Source organism: Apostichopus japonicus, chromosome 13 (assembly GCF_037975245.1).
Source record: "Apostichopus japonicus isolate 1M-3 chromosome 13, ASM3797524v1, whole genome shotgun sequence".
Lineage (NCBI taxonomy): Eukaryota > Metazoa > Echinodermata > Holothuroidea > Aspidochirotida > Stichopodidae > Apostichopus > Apostichopus japonicus.
Window position 1 is genome coordinate 9,754,769 of NC_092573.1, and position 18,340 is coordinate 9,773,108.

Genomic DNA, 18,340 nt, shown 5'->3' on the forward strand with positions numbered 1-18,340 from the left:
AAGAAATTATTGGAAATAAAGTCACTTGTTAATAGTGATGTGGTGGATAGCATTTGAAATTTATCACGCAAGATATCATTGTCTTTGGGCAAGCAGTAAACGCGCATGTTCTCTATACCTACAATGAAAAACGAGAATGCGTTCACAGTTATATTTAATTAATTTGCTCTTTTTTTTTTTAACTCTTCTCCCCTTTTCAGGAGATTACATCTCGAAATAGCAGAGTAAGTTATATCTACTAATTCAGAATTTATTTCATTTATTACTGAGTAATGTTGATCATGTTTAATTTTGACCAGGATACAGTATTTATCGTACAATCACATTTACAGGGCATCTCATAATGTATTGTGGTATAGTATGGTGTGGTGCAGTGTGGTGTTGTGTACAGTAATGTAGTGTGTTGTGTTGTAGTGCGGTGTGGTGTTGTGTAATGTGGTATGATGTGTTGTGGTGTTGTGTAGTGTGATATGATGTGGTGTGATGTGGTGTGAAGTGGTGTTGCGTTGTGTAAATTGTGTTGACGTGCAATCGAAGGGCGGGCAGAAGTGACTTTGTTCATAAAACGCAGCGACATGATTTAAATCTTCTCAACTATATGTTTTTCCTTCAACAGGTATGTATTTACAGCTATATACCTAACGGAGATGCTGGTCAAAATATTCTCCAGAGGATTTCTACTCTCAAAATTTACATATTTACGAGATCCTTGGAACTGGCTGGATTTTGCTGTGATTTTATTAGCGTGAGTATTGAGTGCATAACAGTCGTTTTATTCCTAAATTGCTGTTAAATATGCACACCGTTTTTTTTTTGCTTTTACGGAGATTAGCAAGGTTTACAGCCGCTTGAAAATATGACTTAAATATTTGGTGAGACAAAGGTCACTGAAGCTTTCAAAAGGGTTGAGGCAGCATTGCGCCTTAGGCTAACACATGGTAGCATTTAATAAACATTGAAACCATTATTCATTTCTACATGAAGATTATTCATGACATAATCAGCAATGGAGTTTATGAGAAGGTCTGAATAGAGTTGCCTCATCAGGCTACAGAAGCCAAGGCAGAATCAATATGGGTGACCGGTGAAATGAAATTAAGAATAATGTAATCTCATTATACTGAAGGAAAAATGAAGACTTCAAGGGGGTGGGGGCTGTGACGTCATTTTCCTCTGGCCAGATCTAGTCCCCGATGCCTCTGCTTATGAGCCACTCATGCACTGATAACGACGCAATGCTCACCGTTCTGTATAACGAGTAAAATATAAATCATGAACGCCACTCCACGGTCATGTACAGTATAACGATTTAACTCAAGTCGCAATATCATGATACTGTAAAGAATAAAATGGTTTGCTCTTCAGCCAGACATTTTGAGCATTACACTGTTACCGAGTATTACATTATTAAACATGAATTGTACTTTAAGATATCCATCGAATAAACCGAAGAATATATACAAACAAAGTGACTTTATTTCTCCTTTTTTTTAATTCTGTATTTTAGGTTTGTAACATTTGGGTTACAAATAGCTAAAGTTGAATCTGGTAACTTTGCAGTCCTTCGTTCATTTCGAGTTCTTCGGGCTCTCAAAACGATATCGATCGTACCTGGTAAGAGATCAATCAATCAATCAATTAATCAATCAATCGATTAGTTAAAGATGTCTGATTATCAATATATCGATATTTATTACCGATATATATATATAGATATATATATATAGATAGATAGATAGATATATATATATAATGAGCATTTTTTTTTTTACGTGTTTATGATATCGCTAGTAATTTCAAAATAGAAAATGCTTAGATGCAACTTTCAAGGCCTGGGAAGTGCCATTTCCAGCGATCTGGGAGGCATTTTCGGCCAAAATATTCTTGTACGCTTCGCGCCAACTTATGGTGGCGCTACGCTTAAATAGTTCCAATGCCGAATCTACGGCTCTGATAATTTGCCTATACAGGTTCGCCCCTCCCTTGGCAAATTCCTCGCTACGCGCCTGATATACCGGTAGCCTATATTACTGTATAGCAATTACAGGTGCATAGGCCTATACATTAAATGAAGATCTAACTAGTCACTTTATCTAGTTTGGGATTCAGTTTTCTGTTCATTTCACACAGGTTTTCCGAAATAGAAGGGACCGAGTTAATTTGGAAATTTATTCTTCATTGTATTGTAGTATATATATATATACATACAGTGAGTCGACTCGGCTCACTCGAATAGAATCAGCACTTCAGTCAGAACAATTATTTATAGTTTTGAAACATCTCGACTTGACATTGAGTGACTCGTTACATCTCTGTTGCCCTTTTTTTTAGTTTTTTTTTAGTCCAACGTTTTGGACTGTTCAAATATATATTCCAAATGGTACAAACATTCTCAATTTTCATCTTCTCTCTTGTATCATGATGATTACATCTATAATGTAAGGGTTTTATAATTTATACGCAAGGATCACAGGATCATCAAACGGTATATCTAATAAATTGATCCCATTTCCTTACTATAGGTTTAAAGTCTATCATCAATGCTCTTGGTGGATCAATGAAGATGTTGGCTGAGGTTATCTTCCTCACTGTCTTCGTACTCTTGATCTTCTCCTTGTTGGCTCTACAATTATTTATGGGAACTTTATTACAAAAATGTGTCGCCGATCTAGACGTTCCACTCAACAACGTCACTCATGAATACTGGCATGATTTTGTTCAAAATTCAAGTAAGTATGAACAACTTTGATATTGTATATACGGAGATGCTTCTTTTAATATAGTATAGAAACGGCGTCCCATGTAACACATCCTGCCAGCGAATGATTTCTATCTAGCCAGTGCAAAATAAACCCCGTTACGATCTTACACTAATCAGGTATTCAAGCTCTAGGAACCAATTATTAAAACATTGGGCCTTAGCACCCTAACGCCCCGAAAACCCTGTATATTCCTAAAAATATAGGTTTACTAGAATTATACTATTACCTACATCCTTTAAAATTCGTATATCAGGTGAGATTGAATGATGGGTCATGTTACTACATATTTAAACCAACAGGAATCTCAAATTCGCAATTTATGTGATATTTTTGTTTATTTTAGTACATAACCTCGGCAATCGAATGAGCCCAGTAAAAAAATGTAGCATTTAATTTGTGAAAAAGAACGGAGTTTATTTTTTCCATGTTTTCTTTTTCCTTTCATAATTTAGGTAATTGGCTTGTTCAAGAGGACGATTACGTAGTATGCAGTAATCTTTCAATATTTGGGTAAGTTGAGCAAAGCTTGCAAAACAGGCAGTTAAAAATATATTTGTATAAGTTTCGGAATCACTATATGAAAAAAGGCAGTGCTTCAGTGATGACCATTTTACGAAACTGTTACTGAAACCCTGTAAGAGAGAGAACACTGCTATCATATGCATGTATATTTTCATGACATTAGCATAACTCAAGATGCATTGCAACACAACACCATATCATCTCCCATCACCCACACCCACCCCCCCCCCACCCCCATCCTTACCACAAAAGATGTATGAATTTCTCAACATAAAATAATTTATCTCTTGTTGCCATCGTAAGATAGTTAAAACATCCCGTTGTAAATTTAAATACGCCCCTCCCCTTATTTTTGATTTCATGATAAATTTCGCGACTAATACTTTCTTTTCCTTTTTTTCACCTTTTTTGCTTCTTTTTATAACAGGCAACAATGGAGGTAAGATATTGTTCTTGTTTTAAGTAAAAAAATTATACACAAAAAACAAACTTATTTATCATTTTAAAATGTAAATGAATTGAAAGAACAGTATACGCAAGCTCTTGTCGAACACTTAATTTGTTGTTTGTTTTTATTAGTTTCGTGTTTGTTTTCTTTTGTTTTTGTGACAGTATATTAAATAAAAACGTTATTCCTTTTTCATTTTCTTATCACATGAGTTATAAAAGTATACTTGGCTTGAATTTCCGTCAAGTTTTAATTTTCTCCTTATGTCTGTTCTCTCCTTTATTAACATTCATGAATTCTTTCTATTTATATTTTTTTCACAGCGCCTGTCCTACCGGGTACCAATGTCTGCCGGATATTGGTACTAACCCCAATGATGGTTACACTAATTTCGATAACATATTCTGGGCGATGGTCACCGGCTTCCAATTAATAACATTAGATTACTGGGAAAACGTCTACAATTTGGTAAGTATTCTAGTATTGTGTCTACTTTTGTGTCTACCTTTTGTCTACCTTGTGTCTACCTGATCTTCTTTACACCTTGTCCGAAACGAATACGGAGGCCCGACTTCCAAGGGAAACTCAGAATGAATTCTCTACATATAGCCATATTTTATCTGGATCGAGCTCGAAATTTGATAACTTGTAAAAAATCCAGGGATCAAAGCGGCTATCTAAATCAATTAGCATTTTCCTTCGGGTATACCCTTAATTTTTTTTACCTAACTGTAATGAAAAGGTGGGGCTACTCCTAAACCTGACTGAACATATGTAACTTCATGTTTACGCAACCAATTGTCTTAATCTCTTTAATCTCCATGTTCTTCTTTATCCAATCACAGATTCTAAAAGCCCAAGGACCTTTAGCTGTCATCTTCTTCCTCTTAACGTCCATGTTGGGATCTTTCTATCTGATTAATCTAATGTTGGCTGTTGTTGCTATGGCTTACACAGAAGAAATGGAAAAGAATGGAAAGGTAAAGTTATACTATTTCGTTCTTTACAGCTCAGATATATGCCTGAGTACACACCATGATCAAGGGCGGCGGAAGCACTTTTAATCTGGGGGGGGGGGGGGCACCGACATCAAAGGGCACTTTGCAGAAATTCGATTGGACTGATGCAGCCTGATATTTTGTACCCTAGTATAACTCTTATTGTATTATCTTATTTGCGTATACACATCTCTCCATCAACGCCCCCCCCCCCCCAAAGAAAAATGCATACTAGCACTGCAATATCCAATGTGCAAATTGGGATACAAGGAACAAGTTTTCTTTTGAGACAAAATGAGGTGAAATCATACTAGTTGCTAATGTAGGAATCTTCCGAATTAGAGTTAATATCTTGTTTATATCTTAACAAATTTTTTCCATTCGAAATAGCTTTGAGTTTGACCCACAGAAAATCATTAAAAGTCAGGGACGTAGCCAGGATTTGCAAAGTCGTATGCACGACTATCTGAGCGGAGCGCCACCATTGGTTGGCGCGGAGCGTACAAGAAAATTTTTGGTTTACAAACCCCTCAGATGGCCGGAAACGGCCCTTCCCGAGTGTTCATTCTGGTTCCCTGGCCTCTTGCTAACTTAAGACACCTCAATTTTTATGTAGAAAAAGGGCACATTTTTAACCTGAGGAAAAGTGGGGGGCACGTGCCCCCTGTGCCCCCCCGGTTCCGCCGCCCTTGACCATGATTGATCATGTGTAGTATTTATTCACTCACCATCGTGCTTTTTCATATCTCACTTGACTTCATTTAACCATGGATCGAGTTGTTATGTTCCATAACAACTCCCTGATTTAACACAGCCATGATCGTATATACAGGTCTACAGCTACAGTCTAGATATAAGGGGACTGGGGTTGAGAGTGGACCAGACTGGTTGCCCACACTGGAGGCTCTCAGTGTTTGGTGATCTTTCTTTAAAAAATGCTTAACGTTGGGGATCGCGAAGTTCAGGTTCTAAATATAAAATAATTCAAGGAGGAGATTGCGCTTTTGGAGGGGTCTCGGAACAGGTAGGTAGCGGGATATACATGTGGTGACGCAATATATGTGGATGCGCGCTCCGTTTGATGTAATGGAGTTATGAAATCATCGTTTTCCAATACATATTAGCATATGTTCGTCATGGTCGTGGGAGGGGGTTGGTGAACGGAGAGTCAAGATATATATATATATCAGTTCTCATGTTACTATTATTAGATAAATGCAAATCATTATATATATATATATATATATATATATATATATATATATATATATATATATATATATATATATATATATATAATAATGTGCATTTATCTAATAATAGTAACATGAGAACTGATGATAATGCCTTCTTTCATTCAGGAGAAAGAACAGAAACGGAACAATAAAAGAGACAGCATTCTCGAAATGGACATACATAAATTGAAAAGCCTCGCAGAGAAGAAGAAGAAAAGAAAAGAGAAAAAGCGAAAGGAGAAACAGGAGCTTGAGGACCAAGCTGCTAGTAAAGCAGAGATATCTGATACTGCTGCTGGTGGTGGTGGTGGTGGTTCTACTGCATCCATTGATACTAGCAGTTCAAAAGTGTCCAATGTTAGTACCGATTTCATTAACATCGCTCTTATCTCTGAAACATCTCAGAGGGTACATTGGGAACGAATGGTGGAGCGTAAGGGGTATTGGGAGGGGGAGAGTACAATAGACTGAAACCCAAAAGGGCATGGTTGATGTCAGCCGGTGCAATTCTTAAAATTAGCTGTTTGTTGTAGGCTTGGGTAGGATCTAAAGGTGGTCATATGAACAGGAAAATGGTATATTGTTATATTGTTATATCTTAAATGCACAATTGCAAGTTATCCTGGGTTTTTTTTTTTTTGAAGGATTGTTAACAAAGAAAAACTTATAATTGCATTATCTGATAAATTCTTTATTCTTCTATATTTCACACATGTACATGATACTAAACAAGAACAACATGGCAATATATACCTAACGTACTTCAACATTTCTGATATTCATCAGCTTTTTACCATTTATACATTAATATTCATAACTTTAATTCATATTCATAACCACGGCTCACCTTCATCTCATTTCATCCACTTCCATGCTCACTGGATCATTAGATTGATGACGGCTTAGAAGTTATTCAAGCAGCTTATGACGTAAGTGGCTAAGATCATATGTAGTATCTGTTCTTTTCGAGGGGAATGGTGATACACACCTGACGATGATCAGTCACTGTCTCGATGCAAGGGGACTGGGGCTGAGAGCGTATCAATCGTTCGGTAGTTTGGTTTTCGTACCCAGGTTCTTTCCTGGGTGACTTTTCTTAAAAACTATCTGCTCATTAGTTAGGTTTCCGTGACCAGGTTCTAACTTGGCGTGACTTTTCTTTCAAAATTTAAAAAGCAAAATATCTGTTTTCTTTTAATTCCCAATGATATGGATTACATAACGTCATCTTTGACTTTATGTCACATGACCAACACTACTGTGACTAAACATACGATTCCGTAAGAGAGTAGAGTACGTAGCACTCATTTTCAGCGTACTTAGACCTTAGACGAAAGCTCAATATAACAATATAAAACTTATCCATTTTAAAAATGAGGAAAATGAATCAGATATGTGTGATTTGACGTCTAAGTATCTTCAATCTTCTAGGCAACTTTTTTATGTTCCAAAGATTTCATTATTTGAAACGGCTGTCGCCAATAACCACACCGTTTTACTTTTTTGTGCTATCTTGTGTCTATCTTGAGTGACATCTCTTGAAAAAAAGGTGACAACACAAGTCAACACGACGCAGTATAATTTGTGAATTCTATACAAAAATGAATGAAATTTATCCCTTCTCAGGTCATATCAGGAAATTTACCAATATGATTTTTTTCTACCTCATCAAAGATTCCAAAACAGAATGACGACCAACACGTTGATACCAGCCAATCAAGCAGCTCCGGAAAATCACCAGAATTTGATGATAAACATGATAGCACCACTGAATTGGCTGCAGGTAGGTCATGGAGCACGATCCTCTACCGTTTAACACCTCTGAACCCCACCCTACTCCACCCCCTCCTCCACCCACATCGCCCTCCTCATGCTTTATAACATCTATGACCTCCTCATTCCTTATACGTATACCTCTATGACGTACAGTACACCAACATCTGATATTTAGTTCAATCATTGTGGAAACGTTTTATTGAAAATGTTATTACTTTTATTTTTTATATCAATCTCCGTCATTTTCTAGAAAGATGCGTATTTTTTCACATGTCAGGTGATTCAAGCTGGTTAAACCACCAGTTTGTAGTGACTCCTCTCAAATAATTTTGGTCTATGCTCTATGCTATCAACCGTCACCAAGCACCTCACCTCAGCACAAATTCTTAGCAACCCATGTCATCGGATTTTAGTGACGCCCCTGCTCACCCCTCACCGAGCACCCCTCCCCCCTTCTTCTACTTACCCCATGAAATCATATTTACCTTTTGCTCACTTTTGATATTTATATTCCATTTATCCTCCAACTATTTTTGTCTCTTAACTTATCAACAGTGAAAGAGAAACCGAAGAAGAAGAAGCCAAAAGTGAAATGTTGTCCAACATTCTGCTGCAATTGTTGCCATAATATTTGTATGTGTCCATCTTCGGTTCATAAAGTCTGGTTAAAGATCCAGTTTGTATGTCAGTGGATCGTCTTGGATCCCTTGATGGATCTCTTCATCACAATAATCATCCTCGTCAATACTCTACTCCTCTCTCTGGATCAATATCAGATCAATCCGACATTGGAATCCATTCTCTCCATCGGTAACACGGTAAGCTTCAGCCTCAACAAGAATTATAAAACAACATCCCAGCTATAATACATGATAATGACCGGGGCTTCGAGTTTCAGTTCGGCCCTGGCGCGGATATGTCACAGTCATTCCCCCCCCCCCCTTTCACCTTTATGAAGTGTAAACATTAACTTAAGTATAATATGAAAGGAGAATATATTATTCTTTCCCATGATTCCTCGCGGATTCCTTGATTAACCCCGGGCCTGCACGGGCTGTAATCCAATTGAACAGCCTTAAAGTAAGTTAAGCTCACATGACAGGGAATAACAGATTTTAGATTTAAGGAAATTGTACCCCACCAACCACCATCATAACTTGCGGCGATCCTTGATGATCTCAAATACTATAGCTCAAGCACCCGTTATAGTGCTAAGCTGACTTAAAGGGTGTACCGGATTGCAGAGAAGAAAGCAATATGTCTGTCTACAGTAAGGGAATATAGTTCATCCCTTTTTCAGTGATGTTCCGTCATGCGCAGTTAACATCACTTTGACGTGTGAACAAACCGATTAGTTTTACAAGAGAAATACTATCCAATGCATGTAAATAGAAACTCTATAACTTTCAATAATACGCGCTTTAATATTTATTTTAAGGTTATTACGTCATTTTAACAGTTTCAGCAACCGTTGTAACACTATAAATACGCCTCTTAGCCTAATTTATTCATTTATGTTTTTATTCCCTCGTTCGTTAAATTTGGGAATTATTGTTTTGTTTTGTTTTAATAAACAAATATTTATTTAATTGCCAATATTCTTGGTATCTTTTTTTTCAGATCTGTACTGTCATATTCTTCATTGAATGCGCGCTGAAACTCTGCGCACTCGGGTATTTATTCTTCCGGAACAACTGGAATAATTTTGACCTTTTCATTGTCATCACGAGTTTAGTCGAGATGCCACTGCAGGGGCTCAAAGGTCTCTCTGTGCTCAGGACATTTCGGCTGGTATGTGTCTCATATTTTGTCAAAGCAAAATGTTAGGAAATTAAATTGAATTTAGTACAACTGGTATATCTAAATACATCCTTAGTCTGCCGAAAATGTGTATTCACGCCTGCCTGTACTTAGAAGAAAACTTTAATCATTTTCCTTTTGTAATGCATTTTTTTTTTCATTTTTCATAATGTCAAAACAAAAAATATAGCAAATAACAAACCGTCATAACTTTGCAGAAGCAAAAGTAATGTATTGTATATAAACCAGATCGAAAAATGGATATAACTTTAAAATGAAAATAGTTTTTATATATCAATTTGTATACATTGAGGCGTTCATACGTGTAACATATTCTTTCAATTCCAATCAAAATGGAACTCAGAAATAGTACAAGTCAAAGGTCATCAGTATTGCCACTACTAATGCACGTAAACAATCCAATAATGGTCAAACTTACACTGACACTTTCAAGGTGACCATTGGCCTACAGAGACATATTGCAGTCAAAATCTACGAATAATTCGAAGAGTGAACTCCTTAATATACAACTGTATTTTTCTTCATCAACTACTTTTGTTAGCCATATGCATGTAGGCTACAAAAGTTTGAGGCATTACCAATGACATTAATTAATTTAAAACAATTGTAGGTGAAAATATAACTAAGATTTGTTCTTTTAGAACCGTATATTGTATATTTTTAAAAAGTGAACAAATAACCTCATTCCTCATTCAATTTATTCTCTTCAGTTTAATTAACTTAATAAAAACAAATGTCAGTATTAGATTTTTATGTTTCTATTTTTCTTACCTTGTTCTTTTTTCCTTCTCCGTAGCTAAGGGTGTTGAAGTTAGCGCAATCTTGGACCACTATGCGTGTTCTTCTCTCCATCATATTCAGCACATTGGGAGCAGTAGCCAACGTGTCCGTGGTATTGATCATAATAGTTTACATCTGCGCCATTATTGGAATGCAGCTGTTTGGAGAAAACTATACACCGGCTAACTTTCCCGACGGTGTACCGAGATGGAATTTTGTCGACTTCCCTCATTCCATTATGCTCGTGTTTCGTATCTTGTGTGGTGAATGGATAGAACCCCTGTACGACTGTATGAACTGCAGCAACACAGGCTTATGTATACTTGTCTTTATCACAACCTTAATGGTTGGAAACATATTGGTAAGTATATGCTTAATGAATCTTACATTTTGTGATATACTAGACATGGAGGGAAATTACTTATCATTTCACAGAATTCTTAGGATATCTCCTACACGGGTTCGATCAGGGAACAGACAAATCAGACCAATGTTCACTGGTGTTGAAATGACAACTTGAGGTGGCACCACCAAATCATTGCTGTGATAAAAAATGTTGGCAGTAACTTCCTTACACCCCCCTCCCCGTCCCGTCCCCGTGTAGTGACGCTGATGTATTATTTTTTTTTTATTATTATTATTATTATTATTATTATTATTATTATTATTATTATTATGATGATGATGATGATGATGATGATGATGATGATGATGATGATGATGATGATGATGATGATGATGATGATGATGATGATGATGATCATCATCATCATCATCATCATCATCATCATCATCATCATCATCATCATCATCGTCATCATCATCATCATCATCATCATCATCATCATCATCATCATCATCATCATCATCATCATCATCATCATCATTATTTTTATTATTATCTTTTCATTAGATTTTGAATCTGTTTCTTGCCTTGCTGCTGAACTCATTTGCGTCTGACTCTCTCAAGAAGGAAGAGGAGGAATCTAGACTTGGAATGGCATTCGCTAAACTGAAACGAGCCGCCTTTGCTGTCTGTTGTTTCTGTTGCTGTTGTCTCCCTCGTCGTTATCGTAACAGGGTCGGTGATAGCAAAGAAAACGTTCAGGACGAGAGTCGGCAACCAGCAGTGGAAGAGGCAAAGGAGGCGCAGGAGATAGAGACATCGATCATGCGCACTGACGCTCTAGTGGTAGTCAAGGATACTGAACAGGGAAACCATCAAGAAAATGGGACGGTCAATGGAGGCTTTGAACTGAATGGTGAGTACAGAAATATCAATTGTTAGATGACTAGTCAAATCTTTTCATTTGAGTTTACCCTGATAGTAAACGCCGATTTGGGTACCAAAATCCAAGGTACCGATGGAAGTTTAAAAGTATGTATTAGGTGTCTTCCGTTGTGACATAGAGAGGATTTCGTCTTTTACTTTATCTTCGGTTCTAGTGACGTCACAGGATCACAAAGAAATTTCGAGCTCTGTTCTGTTACTCGGCAACGTGGAGAAATTACGTCATATATAATAAGCAAAATCATAACACGCGAAGCCTAACAAGAAACATGTAGCAGCCTATACCCGGATACTTTGGCGTTAACCTTTCAACAACGAGTCACATGTTGTTAACTTGCCTTGACTATATCCCACTCCACTAAGTCGGCTGCTATACGTTATTGTTTGATGTAGAACTATTCTGTTTAAAATGAGGCGAGCAACCCTTAAAGTAAATACCTTTTTCAATTTCGATTTCATACTCTTTTTTTTTGCTCACTAATAATAATTTTTCACTTTACAGAGGAACCCAGAAATGGTACATTACCCAAAGAAGACATCCACCATCTAAAACCATTGACTAACGGAGTCATCACTAATGGAAGTCTTCCAAATATTTATACCAATGGGTCACACAAAAATGGAAGCGCCCTAAGTTTGAAGGTAAGATGGCATGCGTAGAACGCCATTAGTGACATCGCTGGAATTTATAGGAGTAATTGTTGAGCACTCTTTGTCTTTCATGCCAACTATCAAGTTTATAATTGTTCGTGTTTTCACTAGTGTTATATAGATCCCCAAACCACCTCATCTTTTTATTGTAGAAAAAAAAAGAGCTATGGATGCAACTGGGGCAAGTAGAATTTTTTTTTTTTAACTTCAGATTAATATCAAAGAAAGTACAGATTTTTGGCTCATGTTGGACTTTTTGACGACGTCTTTGTGAACGGCACCCTAAAATACGAAAGAACACCAAAAATTACTCTTTATTTTCCAATTTTGGTAAAATTGTGGCATTAGCATTTTTTTTTAAATATATGGTATCGTCATTAGTAACCTAAAATGACGGTTCATATCAAGTAAGTACTAAATAGATATAAATTGAGTAAAACGAAACTGGCAAGTTACCCATTAGATGTTTTATTCTTCAGAGGGTGTCGAGAGCCAGTTCTGACCCGGAAACACTATGTCAACTTTCCCCCTTTCCAGTCTTCACTTTACATAATATGCATTTAAGAAATGAGAATGCATTATTACCCATTCCATATTTCCACCGGACCATAAATTGACCTTGGTCCGCTGGGCTGTAGTTCCCTACCCAATCCTCCCTCCTCCCTCCCCCTCCCCCTCCCCCTCCCCGCTCTCACCAGACTGACTAACCATTTTGCCCTAAACTTGTAAGTGTTAAACGAATCGATCGTGTCTAATTTACACCAACACAGGAAATCGCCCGCAGTCGGCCTCCCTCGGCTGCACTCTCCATCAGTAAAAATGCCGAGACAGGGGAGATAGAAGCTAAATTAAAACTTGAAGCAGAAGAAGGCACACCCCCATCTGTCAATGGACATGCCACCCCTGTACCCCCAGACGTTATCGTAGATGAACCAGAGACCGTGTCCATCGAGGACCCAGTTAAGCCCTGCTGCCCTGGCCCTATCTCCCGTTGGTTCACCAGGAAATGCCCTTGCGTCTGTTGTAAGACACCTGAGAACAGTGTCTTTGCGCGTGGATGGCGCAAGATCCGCGAAGTCGTGTGTTCAATTGTGGAACACCGAATCTTCGAATGGTCCATCCTGATTTGCATATTCATAAGCAGTTTGACGCTGGTAAGTGACAATGACTTAAAGAGTAGAAGTCTGACTATGTTTTAATGTCAAAATAATTCTTGCATTTCCAGTAGCTGTTAGATCAGGGGCGTATCCAGGATTTTCCACTAGGGGGGGGCGTCAGGCATGAATGATCGCCGTCCTGGGGGATGGGTCTAAGGGGAGGGGTGGACAATTTTTGCTTTCGTAGAAGGGCTGAAATGCAAAATGGTGCCATATGTGATCCATTTTTCGACCTTAATATAAACAACATTTCCAGTAAATATGGACACAAAATGCACAATTTAGTATGGCTGGCATGTCACTTAGTGTTTATAGTGATAATACAAATACAATTACCATCTATGTTTCTAAAACTATTATGCCGCCAACTTCACCAGAACCTTTTGTTGGCAAACAAAAAATAAAGCATACGGGAGGGGGGGGGGGGGTTGAGAGCGATCACCGACATCTCACATAAAGGTCGTCATCATTTTTTTTTTTTGCCAAACTGTTTTGTTGTTGATGACGGCCAATAGGGGGGCGCGCGCCTGTTGCGCCCCCCTGGATACGCCCCTGCAGAGTTTGGTTGCCAGATTACTTATATAACTTTACCAAATCTGTACGGAGTCTTAGACCTTTACTTATAGCATTCTTTGTTGTTCAACTAATATAATCTGCTAGATTTCATTTTAAACCAACGGAATTTTAATTAGGTCGAAATTAATGATTCCATGCGAGTAGAAGCATCTTGTCACACAGACAGTGTTCGTGCACATGGTACTGACTGACTAGTCTCGATGTAAGGGGACTAGTAGGGTCGAGAATGGTTTGAAGATGTTTGGTTCTTTTTCATGCCGAGGTTCTATCTTGAGTGACCTTCAGTATTAAGCACATGCAAAAACAAATTGGAAAAAGTTTCAAAAAGTTTCATTTTGATCATTCCTTGATGGAAATGTTCTCAAAAGCTACCGAATAATCAAAAATCACAATGCTTCTTACAAATACATTATTAGTTCTCCTCTTCAAGTGCTATATATGAAGGTTATGCAATACTGTTATAACAAAAACTGGCTGCTGTAACGGACTACTGGCCGTATTTAATCGTTATTCTCTCTTTTTTTTTTCTCTTGTCTATTTCCCAGGCTTTTGAAGACATTTATCTTGACGAGAAACCGTTCTTTAAAGAATTCCTTCGGATATTAAACTACGTATTTGTGGGGATATTCTTTATCGAAATGCTTTTAAAATGGGTCGGAATTGGCTTTAAAGTTTATTTTACAAGTTTTTGGTGTCTTCTGGATTTTGTAATAGTAGTGGTGAGTATAGATATAATATTTATATATTAATATATATATATATATATTATATATATATATATATACATATATATATATATATATATATATATATATATATATATATATATACATATATGTAAATATATATATATATATATATATATATATATACACACACACACATATATATATATGTATATGTTAATATAATAGTTTCTATCAAACACGGAAAGTTACGGAAATCTATATGACATGAGCTTGCTGGCTTGCCATCTCACCAGATTTAAACCATTCCCTAGAACTTCACAAAATCTTAATATTTTTCTTTGCGAAATCTGATAACCACACAGAGAGCCTCAGCCATGGACATATATTTGAAAGTACTATTTTGACAGATTTAAATCGCAATTTCTTTAACTTTTACTATACATAACGAAGACAATCAATGTACATAGTTTTGTAGTCTTAGAGATATTTATATTTTTTTGTTTCAGATATCCCTTACCAGTGTAGGGGCAGAAATCCTAAATTTGGGCGATATTGGTGCATTTCGGTCACTGCGCACACTCCGTGCCCTTCGACCCCTTCGAGCTATATCAAGATGGCAGGGCATGAAGGTTTGTTTCAATATTTCTATTCCTTTTTTAGAGTGCCATCTGTTTCATACGGAAGCTTAAAAGTGCCAACAACATAAGAAAAACTTTGCCCCATAAGTTGACATTTTACAGTAAATTGTTTAGATAACAAGATAATGTCTTATCAAAAATTTAAAAAAATGTTCGATTGCGCAGTTGCTTTGACTGAGCAATTGAACAATTTTCTGCAAAATGTTTAATTGACAACTTATCATATCTCGTCAATTCAACATTTTCTGCAAAATGTTCAATTGTTCACTTCATTCCAACTGAGCAAGTGAACAATTTTCTGCAAAATGTTTAATTGACAACTTATCCTATCTCGTCAATTTAACATTTTCTGCAAAATGTTCAATACTATGTTGGAGTTCATACTATATATATGTCCAGCTTACATAAGGTTATATGTATGTAAGAGAGGAGGATGATGACCGGTGGTCGGTGAAAGAAGTTACATGGGGCGCAGCCCATTCCTCTTACCTCCCACACCCTCCCCTCCCCCCCCCCACCTTCCCCTCCCCCGTTTTGCATCTCAACTCTACTGCATGAATAAATTCAGCAACAGGTATGATAAGCGCCTACAGAAGAAAAATCCTTATAAATGTTAATATCCATACATATATATATAGAGAGAGAGAGATCATATATTGCTTAAGGGCATTGAAGACTCGCCCCAAACCGCGTGCCGCGCTCTGAAAAAGTTCACTTTTCGTTGCTTGCAAGTGAAGTTTTCTTCTTGTCGCTACAAAATGCAGACAGTAATGAAACGTGATACCTTGTTATCTTTTATCTAGACATGAGATGTCCATCGCTGCTATGTACACTGTGTTGTGGGTATTGACCGTAGCTGTATGTATTGACTGTACACTAATGTCTAATTACCGACGGTAGCAAGCTGTGTGTGTATTTTCTGGGATAGATGGTGGTGTCTAGCACTTCTGTTACACCTCATTCGAAACTAGGTCAGATTACCGGCATGAGACGTTTCTTTGTGCGCGAGTCAGCTCACACCCTTTAATTCTCTTTTCCAGATTGTCGTGAATGCCCTTGCCTTTGCCATACCATCTATCGGTAACGTACTCTTAGTATGTATGATGTTCTGGTTGATCTTCGCTATCATTGGTGTCCAAATCTTCAGAGGAACTTTCTACAGATGTACGGACGATGAGGGTAATATCCTACCCATCAATATCGTTGATAATATGACCGAGTGCCTCCAATTAAACTATACGTGGTCAAATTCTAAAATACACTTTGACAATGTATACTACGCGGGGATCGCCCTCTTTCAAGTGGTGAGTATACCCACCCCCCCCCCCCACCCGTCTGAATAAACACATGTGTACTTTACCCGACTTTGCAGACATTATAAAAGAAAATGTGACTATACAACTTGAACGTGTGTTTCTTTTCGGGGGTTCGACCTGGAGTCACGCAACCCCAGTACCTGAATCTTATAACTAGGTACTTAAACATTAACTACGTCATTACTTTATGAGTGACTCAGTTAGGTTTAAAATAGTTACGAATCAATATAGTATTGCTAACAAATACGTTTTTTTTTTCATCGAGAAGATCATTTCTTTTGAAATCCCGTCCATCTTCAGGTCGGACGAGAGGGTGGGATGGGACTTTAGCCTCGGGGCCCATGAAAAGTGGAGTTTGCACGGGAAAATATGGGATAGATATTAGTGTTTACTCAGTTAAATTATGGACTTAAAGAAACATGCATGTGCAAAAAGGGACCCGGTGACATTACTTTCCACGGGGCCCGGCCTGTCGCTCTGCGCCTCTGTATATGCCGCAATCAAGAATCCAACCATTGCAATTATGAGTAGACGCCCTTTCTCATGGTTTTGCAACGTATACACTGTGAACTCTGATTTGTAGCCCAAAGTCAAACAAATGGTTTTACATTGATTGCAACTAAGTTCCGGTTATAATTAGCTCAGTTGGTAAGAGCACATGATTGAATTGAATTTCCCCGAGTCCTGTTATAGCCAGTAGTTTTACTGTTCTATCAATATTTCAAATAATTAGGCATCCTTATCTATACTGTTTCAGTACTATCACTATTCCAATACCATTTACCTCGTTCCTTAGAAAGTTTACAAACAGTTAGCGATGTATATCATTAGTCTATTGGATTTGATGATGTTGCTGTCTACTTTTCTTAATTGATGTAAATACCATTTTTAATTTCAGGCAACTTTTGAAGGTTGGATGGAAGTTATGGAGGCTGCAGTTGACAACAGAGGGGTAAGACCATCATTACCCAATTAATGACGCTGGTGGGAAATTTGAAAGGGGTGCAGGAGGGGTTTAAATCATCATCAATAGCGAGCAGATTTTTAGGCGTAACCTCAAGTGTTTAATATGAACGAAGTACGCCCAAAAGTATCCCTGTTGGGGCAGGGGAAGTGGGAAGGGGGTTTGCATGAAGAGGAGGGACAGCGGGTGAAAGTATTATAGAGTGATTCAAGATTTAGAGAGTGGTTGGTTACCCAATTCATTTACGTCATTTAAATATTTAGAGAGTGGTTGGTTACCCATTAGTCATTTAAAACAATCTATATTGATAATTTTGTGGGTGCAAACCAGAGAAGTATCATGCAAACTACTATACATGAGTAACAGAACTGGTAACTCTTAAATTGTGTTGAAGCACTGAGAACATTTGTCTCATTTTTTACGGAGTGAATTTTATTAGTTTCTTTGAGAGATATTACTTAAAACTGGACTATTACAATAAATTGAAAATCCACAATGTTAACTCATTCAACCGAAAGGAATCTTTAAATGTGTTAAGATCCCTCGCCCTCCCCCCTCTCTTCCCCCTCCCTTCCCCGTCCCTCCCCCTCCCCTCCCCTCCCCTCCCCCTCATTCGTCCTTCTCCTACACTTGTCACATCGTTGCCTCACGCAAGTACAAAAACATATATTATTTACGTGGAAATATTTTTATAGAATCAAAATATACGGTTAAGT

The 18,340-nt window shown here is 37.5% G+C and overlaps 1 protein-coding gene across 1 annotated transcript in view; it reads left to right on the top strand.

Annotated features, from left to right (window-relative positions):
• Positions 1-18,340, top strand: part of LOC139978279 (sodium channel protein 1 brain-like) — a 32,156-nt gene that overhangs the window by 6,619 nt on the left and 7,197 nt on the right. Inside the window, exons 4-24 of the mRNA XM_071988331.1 lie at positions 201-224; positions 617-745; positions 1,508-1,614; positions 2,523-2,729; positions 3,215-3,272; positions 3,712-3,723; positions 4,056-4,200; positions 4,578-4,712; positions 6,092-6,322; positions 6,856-6,894; positions 7,640-7,748; positions 8,297-8,559; positions 9,362-9,532; positions 10,359-10,703; positions 11,256-11,604; positions 12,136-12,275; positions 13,055-13,438; positions 14,563-14,736; positions 15,213-15,335; positions 16,385-16,648; positions 17,559-17,612. Coding sequence (XP_071844432.1) covers positions 201-224; positions 617-745; positions 1,508-1,614; positions 2,523-2,729; positions 3,215-3,272; positions 3,712-3,723; positions 4,056-4,200; positions 4,578-4,712; positions 6,092-6,322; positions 6,856-6,894; positions 7,640-7,748; positions 8,297-8,559; positions 9,362-9,532; positions 10,359-10,703; positions 11,256-11,604; positions 12,136-12,275; positions 13,055-13,438; positions 14,563-14,736; positions 15,213-15,335; positions 16,385-16,648; positions 17,559-17,612 — 3,463 coding nt within the window. The remainder of the gene's footprint in view (positions 1-200; positions 225-616; positions 746-1,507; positions 1,615-2,522; positions 2,730-3,214; positions 3,273-3,711; positions 3,724-4,055; positions 4,201-4,577; positions 4,713-6,091; positions 6,323-6,855; positions 6,895-7,639; positions 7,749-8,296; positions 8,560-9,361; positions 9,533-10,358; positions 10,704-11,255; positions 11,605-12,135; positions 12,276-13,054; positions 13,439-14,562; positions 14,737-15,212; positions 15,336-16,384; positions 16,649-17,558; positions 17,613-18,340) is intronic.